The sequence below is a fragment of the Nycticebus coucang genome, chromosome 13, assembly GCF_027406575.1.
Source record: "Nycticebus coucang isolate mNycCou1 chromosome 13, mNycCou1.pri, whole genome shotgun sequence".
NCBI lineage: Eukaryota > Metazoa > Chordata > Mammalia > Primates > Lorisidae > Nycticebus > Nycticebus coucang.
The window spans coordinates 17,776,197-17,803,567 of NC_069792.1; the positions used below are offsets into that span (position 1 = coordinate 17,776,197).

Genomic DNA, 27,371 nt, shown 5'->3' on the forward strand with positions numbered 1-27,371 from the left:
GAGTCAGAGCAAGTTTCAGTCCTGAAAGTTCCATTAATGGTGAGTGCCCTATACACAGGGGTTAACAGTTTTATTTTTACTTTTACTGAATTTTTTAAAATTATTAAAAAATAATACCTTCCCTATGTTTAAATATACAAATACTTAACATTGTATTAAAATTGCCTACCGTATTCAGCATAGTAATATGTGGTACAGGTTTGCAGCTTTGGAGCAATAGGCTGCACCATCTTTGTGTAAATACATTCTACAAAGTTCTATAATGACAAACTCACCTAATATATCCCTGTCAATAATGAATACATGACTAAATTTGCAACTCTGGGTTAAGTATTTATCCCTAAATCTACAGAATTCTGGGAGAATCAAATGAGAATGCAAGTAAATTTCTTTGCAATCCGGTGTTATACAAATCATGGTATGGCATTGTAAGCTAAGTAACAGCCCATATGACACCTGGGGTGGGACAGAAAAATCAAAAGCCATCAATGAACAACATTTACTTATCTTTTCCCCTCTCCTTTACTAACCGGAAAACACACTTTTTTTTTTTTAACAACTAGAATCTACCCTTCCTCTGAATATGGATATGGTTAAGAAGCAAGGTATCACTGTCCCAGGAAATAATAAGCTAAGAAAGCAGGCAGGCCATCTGTCAAAAAGACTTCTACCAAAAAAATAAATAAATAAATAAATAAGAGTAAGGAGCATGTGCTGAGTTTACCTGATTTGCCAGACATGATATTATTAGCTATTCCACTGAGGTGGCTGGAAATTTGAACTGGGGGAGATCTTGAATTTTAAAAAGTTCCTAACAGGTCCACTGATTAACAATTCTCTATGCCTAATTACAAAATAAAACATTCTCAAATGTTTTCATGATTATTAGATTTTATGAAAAATCCCTATGACTTGAAACTCTTTTTCCTTCTTTTATGAAACAGGGTCTCCCTCTGCAGCCCAAGTTAGAGTGTTAATCATAGCTTGGTGTAACCTCAAACTCCTGGGCTCAAGAGAGCTTCTTGTTTCCACCTTTTGAGTAGCTAGGACTATAGGTGTGTGCCACCAGGCCTAGCTTATTTTTTTAAAAATTTATAGCGATGAGATGGAGATCTTGCTATATTTCCCAGGTGGGTCATCTCAAACTCCCAGACTTAAGTAATTTTCCACTTTAACCTCCCTAAGTGCTGAGGTACAGGCATGAGCCACTGCACCTGACCTTATTTGGGATTAATTTATCTATTTCCCAAGAATTTCTATTATCACAAATAGTGCTATAAAAATGAAAAGTTTCTTAGGGCGTAAGCCAAATTTAACCTTGGTAAGGGGTGGGTTTGGTTCTGGCATAAGGGGAGGAAGGAGAGATTTTTTTTCATTAAATTTTTATCATTGATTTGTTACAAGTCTGTGTTATCTTTACAATTTAAAGAATTCACTAAAGTAAAATGTCCAAATAATGATTCTTCCTAAAAAGAAGATGAACTACCCTAAGGGATTTTGTTTACCATAAAATTGAACTCACTGATAGGCTAAAATACTTATAGAGAGACAGCAGGATACACAAGTTGGCTATTTCAATTTGGCAATCAAAAGTACAAGGTGTAAAAATTTTTACTATGAGAGTGGTATGAACAGAACATAAGAACAGTGTACTGAGTACTTGCCCAGTTAAATGATATCCACAATAGTTCCATTACAAATTAACTAAATGTTCATAGGGATCTTTTATTGGGAAAGATCTTTTACTTTTATTTTAAAGAATTCTATTTGAATACATCTGTACTATTCTAAACTATGTTACCAACAAGGCTTCAAAATAAATGCTTCTTGGGAGGCGCCTATGGCTCAGTGGGTAGGGCACTGGCCCCATATACTGAGGGTGGCGGGCTCAAACCTGGCCCCCAGCCAAACTGCAACAAAAATAGCTGGGCATTGTGGCAGACGCCTATAGTCCCAGCTACTTGGGAGGCTAAGCCCAGGAATTGGAGGTTGCTATGAGCTGTGATGCCATGGCATGCTACCGAGGGGGATAAAGCAAGACTCTGTCTCTAAAAAAAAAAAAAAAAAAAGAAAGAAAGAAATGGTTCTTTACTTAAAATCCACCAAGAATATATATTTTAAAATTCTTCAATCGTTCACTGGAAAATAAAATAAATTTTGCTACTAACTTTGATTTGCGATTGGAAACAAATACATGAAAAGATGGAAGGTTTAAAGTATTAAATTAACCTAGATGGTAAAATTAAATATAGATTATCAAATTTTTAAATAAGTAATGTAGTATTTCCATTTTTTTGTTCTATTTAACGTTTTAAAATTCTATTAACTGCCTATCTAATCATTGCTATATTTGATAAAACACATGACTTAAGAACTGTGAACTTGTGCTTATATAAGAAAAGTTAATTTGATTAAAATAAAAACAGACGCTTTAAGATTTTAATTTCAAATACTGATTGTTACCTGGTTCTTACATCTAATTTGCATCTATTGATGATACAGGATAACTCAAAGAGAATCGGAAACCATCCTCTCACCCATACCCGGTCTTCAGGTGCCACATTCATATCATCACTTGTGTATTCCTTGAAAGCCTTCAAGAAGAAAGGTGGTAACATTATTAAAAGCAAAACATAATACCTGTACATTCAGTCTATCATTTTTCAAAAAAATTTTAAGTGTTTTATAAATCAAAAGGGAGCAATCTAATAAGCAATAATAATTTTTTTTTTTTTTTTTTTTTTTTTTTTTTTGTAGAGACAGAGTCTCACTGTACCGCCCTTGGTAGAGTGCCGTGGCGTCACACAGCTCACAGCAACCTCCAACTCCTGGGCTTACGCGATTCTCTTGCCTCAGCCTCCCGAGTAGCTGGGACTACAGGCGCCCGCCACAACGCCCGGCTATTTTTTTGTTGCAGTTTGGCCGGGGCTGGGTTTGAACCCGCCACCCTCGGCATATGGGGCCGGCACCCTACTCACTGAGCCACAGGCGCTGCCCATAAGCAATAATAATTTATAAAATATTAAGAGACTGTAACTGCCTACAACTTTATTAATGATATATGTGCTGCTGAAGTGAGCACAATGTAACTGCCTACGAAGAGCTCTGGACGAGAATCCTAAAGTTGGCTTGACATCCTCAACTATCACCATCTTTCTGCATTAATTAAGCAGGTTAATTCAGATTTCCATTTTTATTATTTAAATGACTATGATACCATGCAGCCACACTAACCACACTGGGGAGATGTCAAAGTCAAATAAGCTGATGTATCTCAAAAATACTAAACACCCAGTAGGTCTGTGTCAGTATGCAAAAAAATCTTATCACTGAATCTGTGATACACTATTATAAAGATAGATTCAGATATGCAAGTTGAACTTGGCAGCCACATTGTCAATTCAACCCCTTCCTTACGAGCTTAAGCCAATTATCAGCCAGTCAGCTGACTTTAGGGCTACAGAGCACAGACAAGCAGCACTGCAGGACACGGTTATAAACACAGGCTAGGTCTCAAATTCTAGCTATACTCTACCAGGCCTGCAACCAGCAGCACATTTTTTAACTTGTCTGTGCCTCAGTTTCCTTATCTGTATGGAGCTACAACACTTCCTATCCCAAAAAGGTATTGTGAAGATAAAACAAATTAATACACATGAAAAAATCAGAAAAATAGCTGACACTTTCAATAATGGTTAGTTATAATCATTAACCACCATAACTCAGAATCAAGCTCAGATTATTTGGGGGTTCAGTGAAAAATAAATGCTTTTGTATCCTTATTCCCAAACTTAGATTTCAGATTAGAAATAAATACTCAACAAAATTTTCTTTACTAAATGACGCTGTACCTGAGGTCTATCAGACACATATTTTGCACAATGGCGAATAAGTCGAATTGCTTCCATGCTTGTGTCTGGGAAAGCTGCATTGCATGCAAATTCAGACAAACACTTCACTGCATCCTGGAAAGAATCAATGGTCGCTGGAAAATGTTTTTCAAATACAAGGGCTAAAATAGAGAAAAATACACCAAAATAACTGTAATTTTTCAATTATTCTTAGTCATACCAAAAATACATCAACCTCTAGATGTAATGCATATTTCTTTTTTCTTTTCTTTTTTTTGAGAGAGATTCTCACTTTGTGGCTCTAGGTAGAATGCCGTAGCGTCATAGCTCGCAGCAACATCAAACTCCTGGGCTCAAGCGATTCTCTTGCCTCAGCCTCCTAAGTAGCTGGGACTACAGGCACCCACCACAGTGCCCAACTATTTTTAGAGACGGGTGTTCGCTCTAGTTCAGGCTGTTCTTTAACTTGTGAGCTCAGGCAATCCACTCGCCTTGGCCTCCCAAGTGCTGGGATTACAGGCAAGAGCCACCATGCCCGGCCTAGATGCAATGCATACTTCTTGAAGGTTAACAGCTTTGACTTCCAACAGATAGGGGGTTCAAGTCTGTCTCTACCACTTACTTCGCTGCTCTGAGTAGTGAGAACAGAGGAACATGTCTGTTTTGTTTGCATTATAAACATAGCACCTATTATGGTGACTGGTACATAGTAGGTACCGAATCAATTTCTACTAAGTGAATATACAAAATTACTTAACCTTTCTTAACCTTTAAATCTTAGTTTCTTGATCTATATAATGGGAATAATCATATTCACAGGAGAGCTATAATTATCACATAAAATAATGTAAGTTAAGTGCTTATTATAATACTTAAACAAGCACTCGGTTAATAACTACAATAATGTCATGAATCTTGACAATGGCTTAATTTATATCCTTAGCATTTTGGTCCCCCTCAAAGTCAAAGGAGGCTGTGCAGTATCGTGCAGTATCAAAGGCTTTGAATACCAGTTGAATACCAGTATTCAAATCCACAGCCTTGAATACCAGTTCCATTACTTATTCGTTCTGTGACTTTAGGCAAATTGCTTAATCTCTCTGGGCCTGAGTTTCCTAATTGATAACAAAAGGGGACAATAAAGATATTTATCTCACAGAATTGTGAAGATTAAATACATGAAAAGTGCTCACAGTGTTTGCCATATGGAAAATACTCAATAAATGTTAAACATAAAAATAATTTAATTATTATCTACTCTGTTTCTACAGGCAAATCTTAATAAACTTAAAGCCCCTAACAGTCCAATAATCTTGTACTTGAATTATCTTCTGAACACACTAAGGCTTTTTGTTTTTTGACTTGACCATAGCTAAGAGAATACTCACTGACAATGTGCCCAGTTGTTTGGAATGCAAGTTCCACTATGCTTTCATCTTGATCAGATGCGGCGAGGTGAAATACAGAGAAAATGTTCTTCCACCCAGAGCGAATGTTAGCAGCTTGAGAATTAACCATTTGTGCTATACATCGTACAACCATATCTCGAATTGTTGGAGACCTAAAATATTAATATAACTGCTTATATATGCATACAGATTAAACTCATCTTTTTCCCTCTTTCTTCTGTTTTTTTCCCCCTACTGTGGAAAACAATAAAGATTTTTCTGATATTAAGCAATTCAACATATTTAATACCTGTTACGTTTCATTATATGTTCAAATGGTCTTAAGAAATCCTTCTGGAATCTGAAATTAGCAAGTTCCCCTTTCTCTAAGAACTTCATTGACAACTGCCTCAAGGAGTCTACTGCAAAAATAGCCACATCTTCATTAGGATTACAGCCAACCTGTAATAGCAACAGAAATATAAGATGCTAATGTCAGTAGCAAAAATACACAATTATTTTCATCTCTGAAAAAGTTATAATTAATAGCACAGATAAGTAAATCCTGATTAATAGCACAGATAGGTAAATCCTCTAAGATTCTCCAAAAGTCTCTAGGTATGCTAAAAATATTTCTCAACAAGAAAAATACTGTAACTAAATATTTAAAACTTAGAGCAATTATTTTTTTATAAGGAAAACAAGACTCAAAAGTTTTCTAAATTTATTTATAAAGAAATAATAAACAACTACTTGGAAGGAAAAAAGCCTCAATTAGATTATAAGGAAACTGTGAATGAAATTATTATAAATGTAAACAAATATCATAGTTACTTAAATACCTTATTAAAATGATCTCCAATAACTTCCCAAATTCGAGACCACTGCAATCTTATTCTTCCCATGTTGTAATATGATATTTCTACTATTTTTTGTAGACTAAACATTCTTGGATGTGTAGTGGAAAGTAATTCGTCCATGGACACAGCACAGAGCCAACGTACAAAATCCACTATAATAGAAATACATTTACAGTTTTTTAGCTCAACTTTAAAGTTTTTAGCCAAAAAATCAGTTTTTAAGTAGAATAAATGTTACTTACCAATAGCATTTCCATCCAGCCTTGTAGATCCTGTGAATATTCTAGGGAAAACAAAATGTGATTTTAAAAATTTGTAAATTACTTCTCTTGTGTCAATTCAAAAGATGCCATTTTTCCCTCCTTTTTTTTTTTTTTTTGTAGAGACAGAGTCTCACTTTACGGCCCTCGGTAGAGTGCCGTGGCCTCACACGGCTCACAGCAACCTCCAACTCCTGGGCTCAAGCGATTCTCTTGCCTCAGCCTCCAGAGCAGCTGGGACTACAGGCGCCCGCCACAACGCCCGGCTATTTTTTGGTTGCAGTTTGACCGGGGCCGGGTTTGAACCCGCCACCCTCGGTATATGAGGCCGGCGCCTTACCGACTGAGCCACAGGCGCCGCCCCATTTTTCCCTCTTTTAAAGGAACAAAAAACTAGGTAGCCAAATGAGTATTTTCCATTGCATGGTTGAGCAACAAGTATAGTTTGGATATTTCTCCCGCGCACTCATACCCCCACCACATTATGTATCACTTTGCATTCAGTATTATTATTAGAGTAAGTGTATATTGTTGTAATTTAATAGATTTACAAACACCAAATAGGTATAAGATTCTAAAAATAAAATATTATTTGTAAAACTAACAAATAATTGGCACACTACTAAACAGATGACTTTTTAATTTTTCCTGATTATTAGTATTAAACAAATTTGTAAAATGAAAAATTCTTCTTTTACAATGTACACTTGATTAGAAAATTCATTTATGGTAAATCACTTTTAATTTAGGTTTCAGTTTAACCAAAAAGTGGCTAACCCACTTTCCTGAGGGCATTCAAATGTGCAGAGGTGAGCTGTGTGCCCCAGTTTCATCCATTCTTCTGTGCTGAGCTCTTTTTCTATATGTCAAAGTTTCATAAAATATTTCAGTATATTAATTCACTATTTAAAATCTATATATTTTACCCATATTTTAGGTTTATAATCAAAGGTTTTATGTGACTTCCAGGATGACTTCAATCTAAAATGCATCCTATATGATTTGCATAATAAAAAGGAATCTTTAAAGGCAGAAGCAGGTCAAATATTAAACTTAGAAATATTAGTAGCAATGGTAACCTCTATTAAAATTGCTCACAAGGTGAATTCTATTTTAGTGCAATATATTAAACATATACTCACTCATTAGATAATCAAAAATACCTTGAGAAGCATGTATTATTATTGCAACCCCAATTTTATAAATAAAAACTGAAGCACAAAGAAATTTAGTAATTTCCTCAAAGTCACAGAACTAGTAGGTAGTAGAACCAAGACTCAAACCAGGACAGGCTGACTTGAGTCCACACTCTGAACAACTTTTCTATGTTACCTTATACTTACCTGAGCAAAAAAATATTAAGCATTTAAAATATATTCCAGTTTTTCCAACCACCACAGTCTAAAGGATATGAGTATATTGTGATGTTTTTTAACTTCAGTGCCTTTGAATATCTATCTGTGTGTCCTAGCAATGAGTTACAAAGTAAGACAGCAAAAACAATTTAGAAACTGACAACATGATAACTAGAATCTGAGCTCCTGGTAAAGGAGTGTCTTAAGATTTCCTATATTATTCTTGTCAGTAGAATGAAGCAATAATTCCGAAACGTGGGAGAAAACACAAGCTAGGGGAAAACAGAAACTTTTGCCATTTAATCCAATAGTTAGACTGGACCCAGAAATTAAAAACATATAAAGACTACAATGCTCTCATATGAACTAAAAAGAAAATTGTGGCCAGGTACAGTGGTTCACACCTGTAATCCCAGCACTTTGAGAGGTTGAGGTGGGAGGACTGCTTAAGGCCAGGAGTTTGAGGTTACAGTGAACTATGAGCTATGATCACCCTACTACACTATAGCCTGGGCAAGAGAGCAAGACAAAAAAAAGGGAAAGAGAAGAAAGGGAAAGAGGAGAAAGAAGGGAAAGGGAAAAGACAGGAAGGGAGGGAAAGAAGGGAAAGGGGAAGGGAAGAGGAAATGAAGGGGAAGGGAGGGGAAGGGACGGAAAGGGGCAGGAAAAGGGAAAGGAGAAAGAAAAAAGAAATTAAAATGGCTAGACTATACTTTGTAAATATAATCAATCAGCTAATTGCTCAAACTAGAGGTAATCTCACTGAAGGCAATGGCTATAGACAAGCCACACCAAACACACAGTCAAAATTAAATAGTATAGGAGAAACAAGACAGGGCACACATAAATAAATCCAAGAAAGGATTTTTTTAAACTGAGAAGAAAGCAAATAGAAAATAGAGGGGTACAGAATAGGAAAGAGATAAAACCACACACACAAAAAAAGAAACAACAAATTCTCAAGATGGAGAATAAAGGAAACAAGGAGAAACCATAGGTTCTGTAGACAGGGGTGATGGTGGAAGGTAGGAGGAGCATGCATCCTGGGAAAGGGCATTCAAATTCCTACTCACTCTGGTAGCCTCTGAAGGGTCACTCTATTTCTAGTAATGGTTCACTAAAGATAAGCCATATGGTAGAGCACACCAGTCTGTGGGATCTAGGGCAGGAGAACAGAGCTATGTTCCACAAAATCTACCCATGAAATGAATTCTATATTCCCTATATGAAAAGCATAAGAACTTTGTTTGCTAAAAGACATGCCGTAAAAAACATGAATGAGGAAAAAATCTGATAAGATTACTGCTTCATCCACATTATAATACAGATGCAAAAAAAAAAGTTGGCAAAATTTTTGCGGATTCTGGATCAAATAAACTTTTAAACTGTATGCAACATGCAAATATTCTAAATTACTATTCCTGTAAAAGGTGGTTTTCTCAAAGTGAAAATATCAGAGATAACATTTATTTCTTAGAACTAACTGAAAGGAATTTATGAGCAAATGAAGTGGGGATAAGCTATACACATTTTCCGATAGGTGACAATGATCCATTTATATAGTTCAGTATTACCTAGATCTGGTACACTTAAAAAAATAATAAAAACAAATACTATGATGTTAAATAACATTTTTAGCTATTAGAAGCAAATCATTCCTGGACAAAGTCTATCCCCTGCACAGTTTAGTAATATTATAAAATTGGTCTAGCTTAACAATGCCTAGAAAATTCTATAGTAGCAAATGCTAGACGATCAGATATTCCCAACATTCTCCTAAATTCTGATACAAGATTCTAATACAAAAGTGGAGATAATAAAAAATTTTACCATCCCTAAACTTTTTTTTTTTTTTTTGGCCAGGGCTAGGTTTGAACCCGCCACCTCCGGCATATGGGACTGGCGCCCTACTCCTTGAGCCACAGGCGCCGCCCCATCCCTAAACTTTTAAATAAAATATTTTTTTTCTGTAGACGCTATAAAGAATTCAACATAGAAGAATTATTTTTATTTTTCTTGTTTGGTTCTTACAGCTGTCATAACTGATTACACAGAACAGTAGGTCTAAGAACAGGAAAAAGACAAGTACAGAACTCTTCAGGATGATGCTTGATAATATTCCCACCACTCTCTTAACTAACAGTGTTATCTCACCAAGTGGGTTATGGATCAGAGATGGAATACATGAAAATAAACTCAGATATTCAGGAAGAAATTCAGAAGAAACTTAATGAGAAAGTGATACACAAGAATAATATAACCTTATAAGAAATCAAATATGTGACTTTTAATGTGTTCCCTGTAAGCTAAAGCTTGCAATATTCAGGTTTTGTATAAAACTGGACATTGCAGTTATGTTTTTAGAACTATCTGGTGATGACAAGCTTGTGATGACAAAGAACTAACAGAATTTGTACTAAGTCCCCTCTGAAACAGCACAAATTCTTAAAACAGAAGAGGCATGTAATTTGTTCATATGAGTGGCATATCCCCTATAATAAACAGTGAATAGGAGTATAAATGAGAACTGAGTGCGGACATATAAAGTATATTACAAAAACAAAAATGGTACACAGAATGTTGAATCTTGCCTGAATAGATTCTCATAATGATAGTGAAGATGATTTTCTAGAAGGCAAGACAATCATTTGGAAGAAAACGAGTCTAGTAGCAGAAGGGCAGCTATTATGGTTCTGGGGTTGTACATGTAGGCTAAAAAGCAGAAAAGTGAAGAGAATACATTCAGAGGTGTCCTGGGTGTACATCCTCACCCACCCCTCCAAATTCTCTATGAATGAAATAGTTATCACAATAATCAAGACAAGACTAGCCTGGTTGTGGGGGATGAGCAAGTTATCATATTTATTCCCCTTCTGTCTCAATTTCCTCTTTTTGTTTGAGGGAAATTGAGGACTTAATATCATAATATAATGTATTATAATATTGAATATCATAATATATTATTTTAGAATAATACAATAATATATTATATTATATAATTAAAATAATACTCATTTCATGAGGCTACTGAAAGGATACCCCTTTCCTAGAAAAAAAAGGACAGCAAGTATACATTAAGAACTCTTTCAAGAAAACAGTTCCATGGAGTACTTCCAGGGTCACTACGCTGAACATTAGTTCTGTCTGCACTTAGAGCAAAAAAGTTTTATGCAAAGCAAAGCAAAGTAATATAATGGATCAGCATGAGTTCCCAGGCTGCCAAGAAAAGAATATAGTACATGCTATATTTCTGAAAGTTTCTATCACAAGTGGTTAAAAAAAAGTAGGTGTTATAAAACATAAGTTTCATTTTGGGAGGCATTTTTCTAGAAAAGGCTAATCTTCAAAAGAACAATAGAAGATATTGCTCTGTAAGTTGACATTTATAAATCTGAAATAAATACTCCATAAATCATAGCATAAATTTTCTTTAGAAAATAAACTAAAATGGGGAATGCATATATCTTGATATATATATATCTTGATACCTTTTCCAAAGAAGCTTATACTGAAAATTGCTCACAAAACTCTTTCACTTTATCCATAATGCAGTCATAGACCATGGACCCAGAAAGATAGACTATGTTTTCAAATAGTGATAATAATGAGAGTAAGTTTTCCACAAAAACTACATTCTTTTTTGTCAAACTTATCATGTCCCTAATGCCCACTAATACCTACTGTGACTTAGATTTTCATACTGTTAATTTCCTTATGTTCTATGATCCAATAAGCAAAATTATAGGTACTACATCATCTAAATCATGGCATATCAAAATAAAGTCTTATATTACTTCAGGAAAATTATTTTGGCAATAATTTTCTTTGTATTGATGAACAAAATATATCTAGATACTAAAGAATTGAAAGAGTATTCATCTGAAAAGGGAATAAAATGGATACCTTACCTATCTACAGCAACAACAACACTTTGAGAACTGGTTTCTCCAATGGATTCCTGAATACTGGCTATCTGCTTCCAGTCCACATTTCCTCCAACTACCACACATAAAAGAGAGTAATTTCAGTTTGAAAACAATTCAATGGAAGAATACACTTATATTTCTAAAACATATTTCTGAAATCAATCATTTGCCTAATTAAAGAAGGAAGGCTTTAGGCAATTTTTTTTTTGGCATCAGTGACATTTATCAAAGTCTAATATGCTTAATGAACTATACTAAGCAGAACACAATACATGTTAATAAGGCACAAACTGTATTTACAAAAGTCACACAAATTAGGGCACTGTGAATTTAGATCATAAAACTGATGACATTAGACATAATTTCCCTTAATGTTTAAGAAACACAGCACTAATCCTAGTTCCTGTTAATACCTTCTGAGGATAATTCCAACTCCACGTAATTAGGTTTCCCCATCATTTAATCTCTAGTCCCCTGCTCACAAATGCTATTTGAACATTCTGTCTCTATGTTCTCAGGTCCTCTTTATCAAAAGAATCATTTGTTTTCCCATGAATCATTATCTTTTTCATATGTTGCAGAGTAGAACAACAATATCCCCAGTTTTCAAACTCTTAACCATAGAATTATCTTTGATACCTTTCCCCTCCTCCACCATCAATATTCAACTAGTCCCTAAACCCTTCTTTTAAACTGTCATATCAACTATTCATTTCTACCCCTGCTTAGTTTAGGCCTTCATAATTTCACTCCTAGATTAATGAAACAATTCTGTGACTGTTATTTCTACCATTATTCTCTTTTTCAACAAACTCTCTCTCATTCTCTTGCCAGATTAATTTTCCTAACTCATCACCTTCATTTTGCTTACTAAAGTATAAACTCCCCAAAGGCACTTTCCTTCAACATTCTAGACCAGGCGTCCTCAAACTTTTTAAACAGGGGGCCAGTTCACTGTACCTCAGACTGTTGGAGGGCCAGACTATAGTTTAAAAAAAAAAAGAACTATGAACAAATTTCTATGCACACTGCACGTATCTTATTTTGAAGTAAAAAAAAACAAAACGGGAACAAATACAATCACACTGCCTAGTGTGGCCTATGGGCCGCAGTTTGAGGACCCCTGTAATCTAGACAAAAGATACCATCCCTCAACTACCTAAAACTTATCTACTTATAAAACACAATTTGAGTTCCCATTGAAGGATTCTTCTCCACCGTTTTTTTTTTTTTTTGGTAGTTGAGATTTTATTGGTTGTGTTGAGCATCAGTACAGACATTTCAATTTGTATACACAATTCTTAACGTATGTACCCAAAATCTAAAAAGCCATTTATTGTAATTCTTTTTTAAACATTTATTGCAGTGACTTTCCAGATTAAAATCTGGAGGCAAATTTTCCTTAAGAGGATACCAAGTACCAGTATCTTCAAATGTCGATAAGCTGTTAGGTAAGTCCCACCAATTCACACTTCATTACCATATGCTACATGCTCAGATTTTCAGTCCTTCACAGCACAGCAAAAAAGTTATTAGGAAAACAGGAGCACCACAACCAAAGATGTTACAGAGTGTACACAGTTCTGACATGGAGAACCATGATCATGGGAGTGGTTTTCTTTAGGAAACAATTCTAGTACAAAACAACATGGGAATAGAAGTAATTTAAAATGTTCACACATCAAATGCAGGACTGGGACTCCACACTGCCATTTAGTATGCTTTGTATTACAGGGTATAAAAACTAACCCCCATCTATGGAATGTTAAGCTCACACCCAAGATAGTCAAAGCCTCCCATTAATTCAACATCCCACACTATTTTCTGGTTGTACCAAAAAATAAACAACCAGCAAATGATTTCACCTCTTAAAAAAAAAGCAATTTACACTTAAAAAATGGGATGAGGTGGGATTCCCTCCTTCTCAAAAATGTTTCTAGAGCTACTAAAAAACTTGCATTTACAAAATAGTTGATAAAAATATTCCTCTGGATTGTACAAGAAGGGAGACAGGGACCACTGATAAGACATGGTATAGGATATTAATCAGACTTGGCTTCTTTCTCTCCTGCTTCGTCAGCGGCTGGATTCTCTTCAGTTTTACTTTCTCCGTTTTCTGCTGGTAAATCATCTTTAGTTTCTTGGTTAGCCACTTCGGCCTGCTTTCCCTTTGCTCCTCTTTTCCCTTTCGGCTGCACTTTTTTGTCTGAAGATTTATCCCTTGCTGCTACCTTTTTTGGCTTCGTTTCCACTTTCGCAGGAGCAGGTTTAGCTGACAACCGCGCCGACCTCCTCTTGGGCTCTTCCTTCCCGGCTCCTTCGGCAGAGCTGACCTTCCTCTTGGGCATCTTGGCGGCGGGCAGGGCGCGTGCCGGGTGCCTGCGGGCCGCGGCGCCGAGAGCCTTCGCGAAGCTGCGCTGCCTGGCCGCGGCCGCTCCTCCCGCCGCCCGAGCTGCTGACACCCGCGGCGCGGGCGCCTCCCCGCCGCCTCGCGGGGCCCCAGAGCTTCTCCATCGTTCTTATCTGCCTCTGAACTAAGCATGTAACTAATTACTCCTCAAATCAGAATTACTTCCATACAGTATCACACAATTATGGATATTTTAAGTATGTTAATGTTGCCATTTCTTTTTTTTTTTTTTTTTGAGACAGAGTCTCACTATGTCTCCCTTGGTAGAGTGCCACGGCATCACAGCTCACAGTAACCTCAAACTCTTGGGCCTAAGCGGATTCTCTTGCCTGAGCCTCCCAAGTAGCTGGGGCTACAGGCGCCCACCACAAGGCCCACGTATTTTTTTGTTGCAGTTGTCATTGTTGTTTAGCTGACCAGAGCTGGGTTCGAACCACCAGTCTAGGTGTATGTGGCTGGCACTGTAACCACTGTGCTATGGACACCAAGCCAATGTTGCCATTTCAACCAGACAAAAAGCTCCCTAAGGTTAGGAATCAGATCATAAGACATTTTTTGTACTTTCCCACCTTATTCAATATTAAGTCCAAAGCCAGTGCTCTATAAACACTGTTGACCCAATTGACCAAACTCTCAATTAACTCTCAGTGCCTTTATGAATGCAAACTTAATGTCATTCAAATTTGGTGAACTCAAATTCTAGTCTAAGAACTGAAAAATGTAAAAAAGATTTGATCCCTCTCCTTACTGTAATTTACCAGGAAAACAAGACATATTTATAACAAACTTTAATATGAGGTAATGATTACTTCATGGGTGAAATCAACTAATTACATAGAATATAAGTTTGCTAAATACAACTAATTTTGATAGGAACAACAAAGAGAAAAGGGGTGTTGGCTTATGGCAAGTTTTCTCATATAATAAAATACTAATTCAAGCTGAGCCTTGACTGGAAAAGGAAGCAGAAAGAAAAGCAATTCAGACAAGCAATGGAAACATGCAAGCATACATTATGTTTTAACACACTTGGGTGGACCCATCATGAAGGATTTAGTGGGGACAGGAAAGAAGGGAGAAACAGCAGCAGGACACAAAGCTGGAAAGACAGACCAGAAAAATAATGTGAGGAAACTTGACTCCCACGTTCAATGTACTACATGTGAAAACAAGAAATCACCATTGTAAGACCTTTCAGAAGACTGACATGATCCAATCTATTTTCTAAAAAATAATCCTGGCAGTATCTGTAGAACATATTGAAATAGGAAGATATACTGAAGGCAGGGAGATAAATTAAGAGCCTATTTCTATGACACAGGTGAGTAAGAATGAAAGCCTTAAGTGACAAGAGAACTGGAGTGGTAGGCAAATAGTGTCAAGGTGCACTTGACATGTATTACCTGTTATAGGAATTCAATGAAGAAAAACTTATGAGAAGGAAATAATGCCAATCATCATACAGCTACCTTTGCATATCAACTGGATGCCCTTTCAATAAGACCTTCTACATCTTTTATATTTAAATATAATGATATAAAATGTCTAGAAATCCAAAGAACCCATTTCTCAAATATATAAAAACTTCCAAAGAACTACGAGACAGTATATAACATAATAAGCTGAGTTCCTAGTTTTATCCTATAAATTACTCAAAAGCATATACATTTTGGTTAACTAAAAACAAAGATACACGTGTGTCAACATTCTTTAAATATTTATGGTACCAAGCCACCACATTTTTAAATATCATATATCTTACATCCATGTTGTTCTTTTAATATAATTTAAAAGAACAAATGCATATAATTCAAATTTAATACTTATAAAAATTTACATAAATACTATTGTATTCTTAACAAATGAAAGTTCCACATTTTTTTTTTTTTTTTTGTAGAGACAGAGTTTCACTTTATGGCCCTCGGTAGAGTGCCGTGGCCTCACACAGCTCATAGCAACCTCCAACTCCTGGGCTTAAGCGATTCTCTTGCCTCAGCCTCCCAAGTAGCTGGGACTACAGGCGCCCGCCACAATGGCCGGCTATTTTTTTTTTTTTTTGGTTGCAGTTTGGCCGGGGCTGGGTTTGAACCCGCCACCCTCGGTATATGGGGCCGGCGCCCCACTGACTGAGCCACAGGCGCCGCCCTGAAAGTTCCACATTTCTAAAAACTAAAAGCAGACTTTTTCATTATCAGTCAGAAAATCAGATAAATATATATTCAATCCCCTCAACTTGGTTACATAGACTCCTTGGTACATAGATCCTATTAAAAAAGGAAGATATGAGTTCAAAACAAAAACATATATACTCTACATACAGGCTAAATTGGTGTGACTATCTGACTATCTTCTAGCTTAAATTCTGACTACAGAATCCTGCTCAAGAAAGTATTTGCTGTCTGAGTAGGCAGTTCTCAACCTGGGGGTCGAATGACCCTTTCCCAGGGGTTGCCTAAGACCATCCTGCGTATCAGATATTTACATTACGATTCATAACAGTAGCAAATTTACAGTTATGAAGTAGCAACAAAAATAATTTTATGGTTGGGGGTCACCACAACATGAGGAACTGTATTAAAGGGTCACGGCATTAAGGAAGGTTGAGAACCACTGGCCCAGAGGAACGGGGTGGACATGTACCACATGGGCTGAATGTTAACCAATGTGACAGTCCAAAGGGAGGGCTCTGCCTAACAGGAGCCAAGTCAACAGACTAGCTTCCACTAGGATGTAGACTCAAAAATGAGAGCCTGAGATTCAGAAGTAAGTAGAGAATGGAAAGACCAAAAAGAGAAGGAGATAATACAAGAGAAAGTCTAAATAAAGCATAAAAGAGAGTTACTAAGCTCTAAAGTGGCCTGAAAGTCTGAGCTGTTGTCATTGCCAGGTCTGAAATGTATGTATCCTTATGAAAATTTTCTTTTTCTGAAGGGAGAAGATAGTTCATCTCATATTCTTCTACTCGTAAGTAGCACTATGGCATGGTGAACAAATTACTTTCAACTTATTTTTAAGTGAACATTATCAGCAAGTATCATTATTTCTCTTGTTTGACTAAAACTTCTAGAAGATTAAAATATTGCATTGGTGTTTTATTTTTAGTGTACCCTAATTACATAGTCCTACTTGCCAAAACTGAGGCCCAGAAATTAACACCTGTCATTACTTTGGTCTTCCCACACTCTCCAAGCCTTTTTAAAGCTATTTAATCAATCAGTGTACATTCATTTTACTTTCCTGTAAATAGTTTTCATCTGTATCTTGAGTTACCTCATGGACTAATTACACAGTTGGACTTCTAGATTACGTAAGTCACTGTGCAGGTTCTAAATCTTGCTGCTGGATCACCAAGTTATCTATACCTGCACCCCTAGACCTTGGCATCTGAGGGACAGACTGCACTGCTAGCTGCTTTAGTTGGATTACCACCAGGAACTTGAAGGCAAACATGGTCCTGATCTTTATTTCTTTTCCTATGGATCCTTTATAAAGTTTTAAATTGTTTTGGATTGCCTAAGAATTTTTACTGCTAGCAACAACAAAGAAATCACTAAAAGAAAATTCCTGCTCTCTTTAAATCATTCCTTTTAGATTCCTTGGTTGGAGGTAGCGGAGGAAGGATGGACAGAGACTATCCAGAAGCTTCTAACATACCAGCCATTATGTAAGTCCACTCTTACATATTCTTATTTATTCCCAACAATCGTATGAGTGGATATTACTTTTAGTTTGCAAAAAGTGGAAACTGAATCTCAGAGAGTTAAAGTAACCTAAGCACTGGGCAGTGCCTGTGGCTCAGTGAGTAGGGCGCCAGCCCCATATACCGAGGATGGTGGGTTTGAACTCGGCCCTGGCCAAACTGCAACAAAAAATAGCCAGGCATTGTGGCGGGCGCCTCTAGTCCCAGCCACTCGGGAGGCTGAAGCAAGAGAGAATCGCCTAAGCCCAAGAGCTGGAGGTTGCTGTGAGCTATGACACCACAACACTCTACCGAGGGCAACAAAGTAAGACTCTGTCTCTTAAAAAAAAAAAAGGTAACTTAAGCACAGTCAGGAAAAAATACATTAGAATTCCAACCCTGAAGTAGAATATTCAATCAAGGTCAAAGTCTAAACTGTATTTCTTCCATGGTGGAATTCCTTCCATTTATGACTAAAAATGCATTGTTTTTTATTCTACTCTATCCACTTTCTTGAGTATTTTCTTTTGTTCTGTTGGGTTAATTCTGGAAATTCCTGGCCGCATTAAGCATATGAGAAGCTACAGAGAGAGGTCTCATACTGGCAGAAGAGTTTGATTAGGCCTGGACACTGCCTTTAAAAATTCTGAATGTGAATACTTTCTCTAGTTGCCCAACTATCTATTACCTTTGATTAGCCTTTATAGATTTAAGTTACCCGATTAGTCTTAGAAGCAGGTAATTTTAAACTGTACTCTTCTCCTATCCCCAAAGAAGAGAATGAGACTAAGGGTTATTTAATGCTACAAATCAGACCAGGCAAAAAAGACTTAGTTCTCTATTTAGTCATCTGGCTTTTTCTCATAAAGTTAGACAAAGGAAATTTTACTTTTTCTCTCTAATTACATTTCACTGCTATAAGAAAGTGACTTATGATGAGGAAGCTAAAAAAATTTTCAATACTCCATCAAAAGCATTTTAAAAGTTCTCACCTAACCCCAGACCAACAAATTCATCAGGAGCCTGATCTTTTGTTCCAGTAAAAGATCCTTCTCTGCCTCGCACTGTTCCAGAAATGTATCGAGGTTTCACTCCGGTTCCTATAAGTTGTGCCAGCTCCAACTGACTGATACACTTCAGAATCTTAATTATGAAAGGAAAATAATGTTTAATTCCATGTTAAAAATAGCCTCTAAAATATTTAAATATAAAAATATATAAATATAATATATAATATAAAATTTTATATTATAAGTCATTATAAAAAGCTAAAATCCTAATTTAATTTTCTCCCCAAACTTCTAAGTATGTCAGTGACAGAATATTTAGCATTTGCTCATTTTATAAACCAAATTACAAAGTTGAAAGTAAGGTGATTATACCTCATGCCAGGAATTTCCTAAATAATTTCCATCTGTATGAGCCACTGTGATAAGTGTTTTTATTGTGTCAATGTTCTTTTGTTTCATTTCAGTAATACCAGAACTCACTGTAAGTAAGGTAAATCTTGCTAGCGCCTGGACATACGCATCTCTTTCCAGCTATAAAAAAGAGAAAAGTGTAATTACATGGTTGTAAATACAGCAGAATGATACCTAATTCCCTAATGACAAACTCTATTTACTAGTTTAGTAAGTTTTTAACTTGTAACTTAGTAAGTTTCATTTGTCATGAATTACATACAATACATAGTACCACAAAGTAGTTTTAAATTTTTCCTTCATTTTAAGATGACAAAGTGAGAAAGATATACATTTCTAAATTCAAAATCAAGATGAGATTTTAGAGATAACTAATGAATCCATATACTAAAAAAAAAATTTGTTGAGCACTTTTGTTTCACGTACTCTGTACTTGATTGGCAGAAACCTGATTTATAAATTTATTTTTCTCTACAGCTAAGCTGTGCTTTTTGTAAGACTTAACATTCATAACTAAATGTGAAATGAGTTTTAAAAACAAAGAAGACAAGTTTACTAAAAGTTATCCTCAGATAAAGTACATAAATTTCTAAAAGGGATTGTTTTCATGAAGATTATGTACTGGATACTTGGTTCTTTTAAAGATAATTTATCTTTAGGCTTAAGTTAAAAAGCCATATAAAATACACAGACTCTCCATAGTTGACCACATCCCTACACTGACCACCTCAAGCTGACCTAATTTTCATTGACTAGACATTGTACCATGTGTACTCAATGGAAAGTCCTTATGTTGATCACTTCCATATGTTGACCAGTTTGTTATAATCCTTTGGGTGGTCAGCGTACAGCAGTTCTACTATATAAAATAAAATTCAGTAAGCATATATAACATGCTTAAATAAGATACTCAACATGTAGGAATTCAAAGTCTTAGCAACTTTTTATAATGCTAATAATCTATAAGGGAAAAAATAGTAACCAAAGTCATGATGATAAATTTTAGACAGACAATACAGAATTACCCCTTCCATCGTAGCTTCTCAGAAACATTAAGATTCATTTAAATTCCATCATATACTTAAAACTAGTTTTTAGTAAGTCAGACATAAAAAAATGATAGTAATTTAAAACACAGTAATGACATAAGTAATTAATGTCCCTAAATAGCTACAAAAACACAATTCTCTGTTACCTGAATGCTGAAAATGCATGCAATTCTGATGGCACATCTTATCCCTTCCAGGCAAAGAGAGGCTACTTCAGTATCATCACAGTCTTGTAGCCCCACACTGAATGCAGCCAGAAAAGGTGTCCAGGCCAACTAGAAAAATTTTAAATTTAAAAATATCATGAATATAAAGTGATAAATTTTATGATAACACTACATTAATATTTCTCAAAGCTTTCAAATAATACAAGACTTATGGAAGTTCTGGAAGTTTTTGGCATAGCTATCTGAAAAACTAGATAAAGGTAAAAAAACTATAAAATGCTGCCTGGGCTAAAGTAAGTAGAGAGCAAGACCATAAATTCAGTAAGGGGCCTTAGGCACATTTTAAGAATAGCATCTATCAATTATTAATACCAATTTGAAAAAGGAATAGTCAATATGCATAAAAATAACAGTTTTACCCAACTTCAGAACTACTCTTTATAAGCTTAGTACCTTGTAATACTTCACAGACTCTTTATTTTGAATACGACTCTTTATTATGTTATTAATTTTCCTGTTTACAACAAAAACATTATTCTCTTTTCTTTAAGCCAGCTCCATGAACATCATTTAGCCTAGTTTTTTAACTGCCAAATATTTTACATTGAGACATCAGTTAATATCTCTGGTTCCTAGTTGGACAATGTATTTTTTAAAGTCTAGTAAAATATACCTTCATCATAAACTGTGGAGGACACAAATATTTGTCAAATTTTTACTATCAAAAGTCTGAGTACCTAATGAAGTTTATACTATAAAACAAAAAAGAGCTACTTTTTGACCACTGAAAATCCTAATTAACCATGTAACTTTAAAATGTCTGATAAGAAAGGATTCAGCTTTTTCGCAACGGGTTTGCCGCCAGAACACAGGTGTTGTGAAAACCGCCCATACTATCCAAAATGGGGAAGGAAAAGACTCATATCAACATCGTTGTCATTGGACACGTAGATTCGGGCAAATCCACCACTACTGGCCATCTGATCTACAAATGTGGTGGCATTGACAAGAGAACCATTGAAAAATTCGAGAAAGAGGCTGCTGAGATGGGAAAGGGCTCCTTCAAGTACGCGTGGGTCTTGGATAAACTGAAGGCTGAACGTGAGCGTGGTATCACCATTGATATCTCCCTGTGGAAATTTGAGACCAGCAAATACTATGTTACTATCATTGATGCCCCAGGACACAGAGACTTTATCAAAAACATGATTACAGGCACATCTCAGGCTGACTGTGCTGTCCTGATAGTTGCTGCTGGTGTTGGTGAATTTGAAGCTGGTATCTCAAAGAATGGGCAGACCCGTGAGCATGCCCTTCTGGCTTACACACTGGGTGTGAAACAACTAATTGTTGGCGTTAACAAGATGGATTCCACTGAGCCGCCCTACAGCCAGAAGAGATACGAGGAAATCGTTAAAGAAGTCAGCACTTACATTAAGAAAATTGGCTACAACCCTGACACAGTAGCATTCGTGCCAATTTCTGGTTGGAATGGTGACAACATGTTGGAGCCAAGTGCAAACATGCCTTGGTTCAAGGGATGGAAAGTCACCCGGAAGGATGGCAATGCCAGTGGAACCACGCTGCTTGAAGCTCTGGATTGCATTCTGCCACCAACTCGTCCAACTGACAAGCCCTTGCGTCTGCCTCTGCAGGATGTCTACAAAATTGGTGGTATTGGTACTGTCCCTGTGGGCCGAGTGGAGACTGGTGTTCTCAAACCTGGCATGGTGGTCACCTTTGCTCCAGTTAATGTTACAACTGAAGTAAAGTCTGTTGAAATGCACCATGAAGCTTTGAGTGAAGCTCTTCCAGGAGACAACGTGGGCTTCAATGTCAAGAATGTGTCTGTCAAAGATGTTCGTCGTGGCAATGTTGCTGGTGATAGCAAAAATGACCCACCAATGGAAGCAGCTGGCTTCACTGCTCAGGTGATTATCCTGAATCATCCAGGCCAAATTAGTGCTGGCTACGCTCCTGTACTGGATTGTCACACAGCTCACATTGCCTGCAAGTTTGCTGAGCTGAAGGAAAAGATTGACCGCCGCTCTGGTAAAAAGCTGGAAGATGGCCCTAAATTCCTGAAATCCGGTGACGCCGCCATCGTCGATATGGTTCCTGGCAAACCCATGTGTGTTGAGAGCTTCTCAGATTATCCTCCTCTGGGTCGTTTTGCTGTTCGTGACATGAGACAGACAGTTGCTGTTGGTGTCATCAAAGCAGTGGACAAGAAGGCTGCTGGAGCTGGCAAGGTCACCAAGTCCGCCCAGAAAGCTCAGAAGGCGAAATGAATATTATCCCTAATACCTGCCACCCCAGTCTTAATCAGTGGTGGAAGAACGGTCTCAGAACTGTTTGTTTCAATTGGCCATTTAAGTTTAATAGTAAAAGACTGGTTAATGATAACAATGCATCGTAAAACCTTCAGAAGGAAAGGAAAATGTTTTGTGGACCATTTGTTTCTTTTTGTGTGGCAGTTTTAAGTTATTAGTTTTTAAAATCAGTACTTTTTAATGGAAACAACATGACCAAAAATCTGTCACAGAATTTTGAGACCCATTAAAACAAAGTTTAATGAGAAAAAAAAAAAAAAAAAAAAAGAAAGGATTCAACTGCTTTTGGTAAGTCATGCCAAAGCAAAACTACATCACCACAAAGATGAAAAATATTCATAGCAGTGTGGTATAGAAAGGGCAACTGGAATTTTTCAAAGATCTATAAGGCTGTTAAGTATTACGAAGGCAAACAAAGCTACCCAGCGCTTTATTTCTAAACTTCAGAAAGTTGAGAAGTAAAAGTTTATAATCTCTAAACAAAGGAACATAAGCCACAAAACCTAGGTTCTAGTCCTAGCTCTGCCACTTATTTCATCTCTCTGGATCTCGTTTTTCCTCATCTATAATACCTGGACTGTCACTATAGAGAGAAGCCATGAGAAACATATGCAGTGCAGTAGTACTTACAAATTGCAAAGTACCCTATGAAAGGAATAAATCACACATGCTATTATAGAGAAACAACAAATCTGTTGGGAAACTTGAGTTGTATTTTATATAAGAACAAACACAAATGGTTCCTAAGCCAGTGAAAAAATTTCCTAACTCCATTAGAGACAATGATCCCTATCAAATTAGACCTAATATTCAGGCAATGGTAAAATTGTAATATAAACAATATAAATCATAATTATATAAACCTTTGTGGAATACAATTTGGCAACATGTAAAAAGGTTCTCAAAAATGGCCCTTAATATTATAAATTGCTTTCTAGGGCTCTATCATTCATTCTTTTCCCCAGACAATGCTTATTTATTGGGCACTTAACGCAAGCTGGGAACTACTCTATAAACTGGGAAAAGTAAACAGATATATGGTCCTTTGACTCATAATGTACACAAATAATATATATACAGATGGTCCCTGACTAATTTTTCAACTTTATGATGGCTGATGTACAACCATTCCGTTTCTCATTTTCAGTACAGTATTCAATGAGTTACATGCAATAGTAAACACTTTACTATAAAATAGGTTTTTTTGTTTTTGGGTTTTTGAGACAGAGTCTCACTTTCTCACCCTTGGTAGAGTGCCGTAGCATCATAGCTCACAGCAACCTCAAACTCTTGGGCTCAAGAGTTTGTCATCTTGTCTTAGTTTTTCCTTTTTAGTAGAGACAGGGTCTCACTCTTGCTCAAACTCATGAGCTCAAGTGATCCACCTGCCTTGGCCTCCCATATGGCTAGGATTGTGTAATAGGTATAAAATAGGTTTTGTGTTGCTGGATGATTTTACTCAACTGTAGGGTAAGGTAAATGTTCTGAGCATGTTTAAGGTAAGGTAGGATAAGCTATGTTTGGTAGGTTAGATGCACTAAATGCATTTTTGACTTACACTATTTTCAACTTACAATGGGTTTATTGGGACGTAATCCCATTGTAAGTTGAGGAGCATCTGTATGTAATTAATATTGTAAATATAATGACGGAAAAGCATTAATAATGGGACTTAGATTAGAGCTGTCAAGGCAGGACATTTAAACTGGAAACTATTCAGGTAAAAAAGGAAAGAACATTCTAGACAAAGGATATACCTTCTATGAATGCCCTGGAAAGATTTAAATACCTTTTGAAAACTGAAAGAATGCTGGTATAAATGTGGCATAGTAAAGACAGAAGGGAACTAGACATAATTTTGAAGAGGCAGGTGGAGCCAGACCACAGCAGATCTGCAAATGCTGTAGGGTGTTATCATTGTATCATACAAAATCAATGACCAGCTTTAAGTATAAAGTGGCATTTTCATATTTTAAAAAGATCACTCTGGCCTCTGGGTAGAGGGGAGGTAAAAGGAACACAAAGTGGACATGAGGATGCCTGTTAGGAGAATGCTGCTGTAATCAGAGAGAGAAATAAAGATGTCTGCAGTAAGGTAGTAGCAACAGAAATGGGAAAATATTCTTAATTCTAGCTTAGAGGATGTTTAAATAAACTACAGCTAATTCAGATAATAGACCACAGAGGCTATTCATGAAATTGGGAAATCACTTACATGAGAAACAGCAAGATAAAAAATTTAATCGATGGTATGAGCATAACTGTTTAATATAGAAAAGTAGTATACAGACATAGTAAAAGAAGTTTTTCCTGAGTGGTAGAATTGTGGCTTGCTCCTTATTATTTTTGTCTTGTAATCTTATACAACCCACCTCCCAATCAAGAAAACATTATTTGAAAAGATAAACAAAGTAAGGGTGTAAGATTATTTAAAACAAAACAAACCCTTCTTTATAAAATGTATTTCATAATAATAAAAAAATGTGTTGCATGATTTCAACATGATTTTCTGTATTACTCTAAAAGGTAAGACCAGTTACATACCACTATTCTTTTTAACATGTGCCCCTGGCTTCCTCACTCTAATCCCGTAATTCTTGATCAACTGTTAGAAATACCATATCACACAGACCTTGAAGAAAATTGTGGAGCTGAAAGCAGCACAGGAATCTTGTAGTAATCTTCTACTGCCCACACATATGTGTAGTTAGAATGAGAACTTGCATTATGACCTTCAGTCTCTACAGATGATCATACTATATACTGCCTCATAAACTAGAATATAATTTACTCCCTTTCTCTTTTCAGACTTGACTAGATGCTTCTCCACTTCCAAACAACCCTTTTAATCCACTGCTTACTCATTCTAGAATTTGGAAGAACGACAGAAAAAAATAATTGAAGAAGGAATGAAAAATTAAATTCAAAGAACCAACATGTTTCATTTTCATGAAATCACCCTGCAAACACAATGTTCCCTTTTGTTCTCTATCCTACTTTCTCGCCTTTAAGCATACTCAGAAATCTCAAATTAGTGTCTGGGCTTGAAGCACTGTGAGAGAGCAAGAGCCTCAATATCATTTTGAAATCTGAATTAGAACAAGTTCGGGACCAGCCAGAGCAAAAGCAAGACTCCCATCTCCACTAAAAATAGAAAAACTGAGGTAAGAAGATTGCTTGAGGCCAAGAGGTGGAGGTTGCTGTGAGCCATGGTGCTACAAGCACTCTACCCAAGGCGACAGCTTGAGACTCTGTCTCAAAAAAAAAAAAAAAATCTGAATTACAATAACTCCAAAGGTTTATGTATAATTCATTTAGAGAAAAACAGGCCAAAGATTAAAGATCATTTTCTAAAACTTTTCTATAACTTAGGAGTTAAACATAACTCTTCTTCTTCTTAAATAACAGAAAATTTGTATATACCATGTTCTTAAATAACAAGGCTAATAGTTTTCAGGTCTACACTGATGTGCTATATCACTAAACTTCTTTAACTTAAAAATATACTGAACAAAATAATATATAAATGTACACTACAATTAAGTTATTAGAAATTCTAACCTTAAACATGGGCCTCACATGCTCCAAATGTGTTGCACTTGTAAAAGGTGCCTGAACATGGCTCACGGCCTCCATGAGAGCTTTAGCTGTCTTGGCCATCTGTTCCATTTCTAAGTTATACAGAAGTCTTCTTTGTTTTTCACTGGCTACATCTGAAACAATAACCACTATTAGCATTTAAGATATAAAGCATTTAAAAATGCTATTTTGATGTTTACTATCAAATAATAAATATCACCAACTGGAACCAATTAAAAACAATCCTAAGAACCCAGACATAAAAGGTCACATATTATGAGATTCTGCTTATGTGAAATATCCAGAATGAATAAATCCATGGAAACAGAAAGTAGACTGAGGTTTTCCAGGGAATGGGATAAGGGGGAATGAGGAGTTAGCTGCTCAATGAGTTTGAGGTGATTCTGTGTGCTGAAATGCTTTGGAACTAGATTAAGAGCTGGTGACTGCACAACGTTGTGAATGTACTAAATGTTACTGAATTCTTAACTTTTAAATGGTTAATTTTAGGTTATATTAATTTCACCTAAAAAATATGCTTGGACTAAGAGTCAAGGAGAAAGAGTAGGTACAACTGCCATAATAAAAGTATTAGGGAAACAGAGATAGGAAAATATTTTAATACGTAATATAGCTTCTCTCCTGTCAATACAATCTTACTACTGCAATTTGTTAAGCTTACAATTTCACTTCCAAATAGAAGTGCTTAGAAAAGCAGGAAGCCTCTTTCTGTATTACTGTTACATTCTTGAACCATTACCCCTACACCTCATCCCTGAAGTCAGATTTCAGCTCTAATTTAATCCCTATTGTCTACGTTTATTAGGTATCTAGAGTCCACTGTTGGCTCCTACTGCCAGTTAGATGTAGGGTCTCCACAGTTACTTAAGTTATGTCTGTTTGAAACAATGATTTCCAACCCCCTGAGCTTCCCATGACTCTCATCTTCCCCAGCTCCTCCAGTTACCCCTAGTCCCACCATTCATGTGTCATGATAGATGAACAAAAGGAAAGATGTTGATGATGATGGAGATGGAAGCAAAAGAGTGTCTAAGCAATCTCTTTGACCTCCAAATCTTGGCTGAGATTAACA

The 27,371-nt window shown here is 36.2% G+C and overlaps 3 protein-coding genes across 3 annotated transcripts in view; 1 reads left to right on the top strand and 2 right to left on the bottom strand.

The window, feature by feature from the left end:
- ARFGEF1 (ADP ribosylation factor guanine nucleotide exchange factor 1) overlaps positions 1 to 27,371 on the bottom strand; it is a 167,863-nt gene that overhangs the window by 24,437 nt on the left and 116,055 nt on the right. The window contains exons 19-29 of the mRNA XM_053559499.1: positions 26,261 to 26,412; positions 20,346 to 20,474; positions 19,112 to 19,270; positions 18,722 to 18,872; positions 11,623 to 11,713; positions 6,342 to 6,382; positions 6,082 to 6,251; positions 5,550 to 5,701; positions 5,240 to 5,412; positions 3,852 to 4,012; positions 2,464 to 2,594 (exon numbers count right to left, since the gene is read on the bottom strand). Of these exons, the coding sequence (XP_053415474.1) occupies positions 2,464 to 2,594; positions 3,852 to 4,012; positions 5,240 to 5,412; positions 5,550 to 5,701; positions 6,082 to 6,251; positions 6,342 to 6,382; positions 11,623 to 11,713; positions 18,722 to 18,872; positions 19,112 to 19,270; positions 20,346 to 20,474; positions 26,261 to 26,412 (1,510 nt within the window). The remainder of the gene's footprint in view (positions 1 to 2,463; positions 2,595 to 3,851; positions 4,013 to 5,239; positions 5,413 to 5,549; positions 5,702 to 6,081; positions 6,252 to 6,341; positions 6,383 to 11,622; positions 11,714 to 18,721; positions 18,873 to 19,111; positions 19,271 to 20,345; positions 20,475 to 26,260; positions 26,413 to 27,371) is intronic.
- On the bottom strand, positions 12,883 to 14,356 carry LOC128563949 (non-histone chromosomal protein HMG-14-like). The gene has a single exon (XM_053559511.1). The coding sequence runs from the start codon at positions 13,986 to 13,988 to the stop codon at positions 13,683 to 13,685; it is 306 nt and encodes a 101-aa protein (XP_053415486.1). The 5' UTR covers positions 13,989 to 14,356; the 3' UTR covers positions 12,883 to 13,682.
- LOC128563946 (elongation factor 1-alpha 1) lies at positions 21,208 to 22,875 on the top strand. Its single transcript, XM_053559508.1, has one exon. The coding sequence runs from the start codon at positions 21,269 to 21,271 to the stop codon at positions 22,655 to 22,657; it is 1,389 nt and encodes a 462-aa protein (XP_053415483.1). The 5' UTR covers positions 21,208 to 21,268; the 3' UTR covers positions 22,658 to 22,875.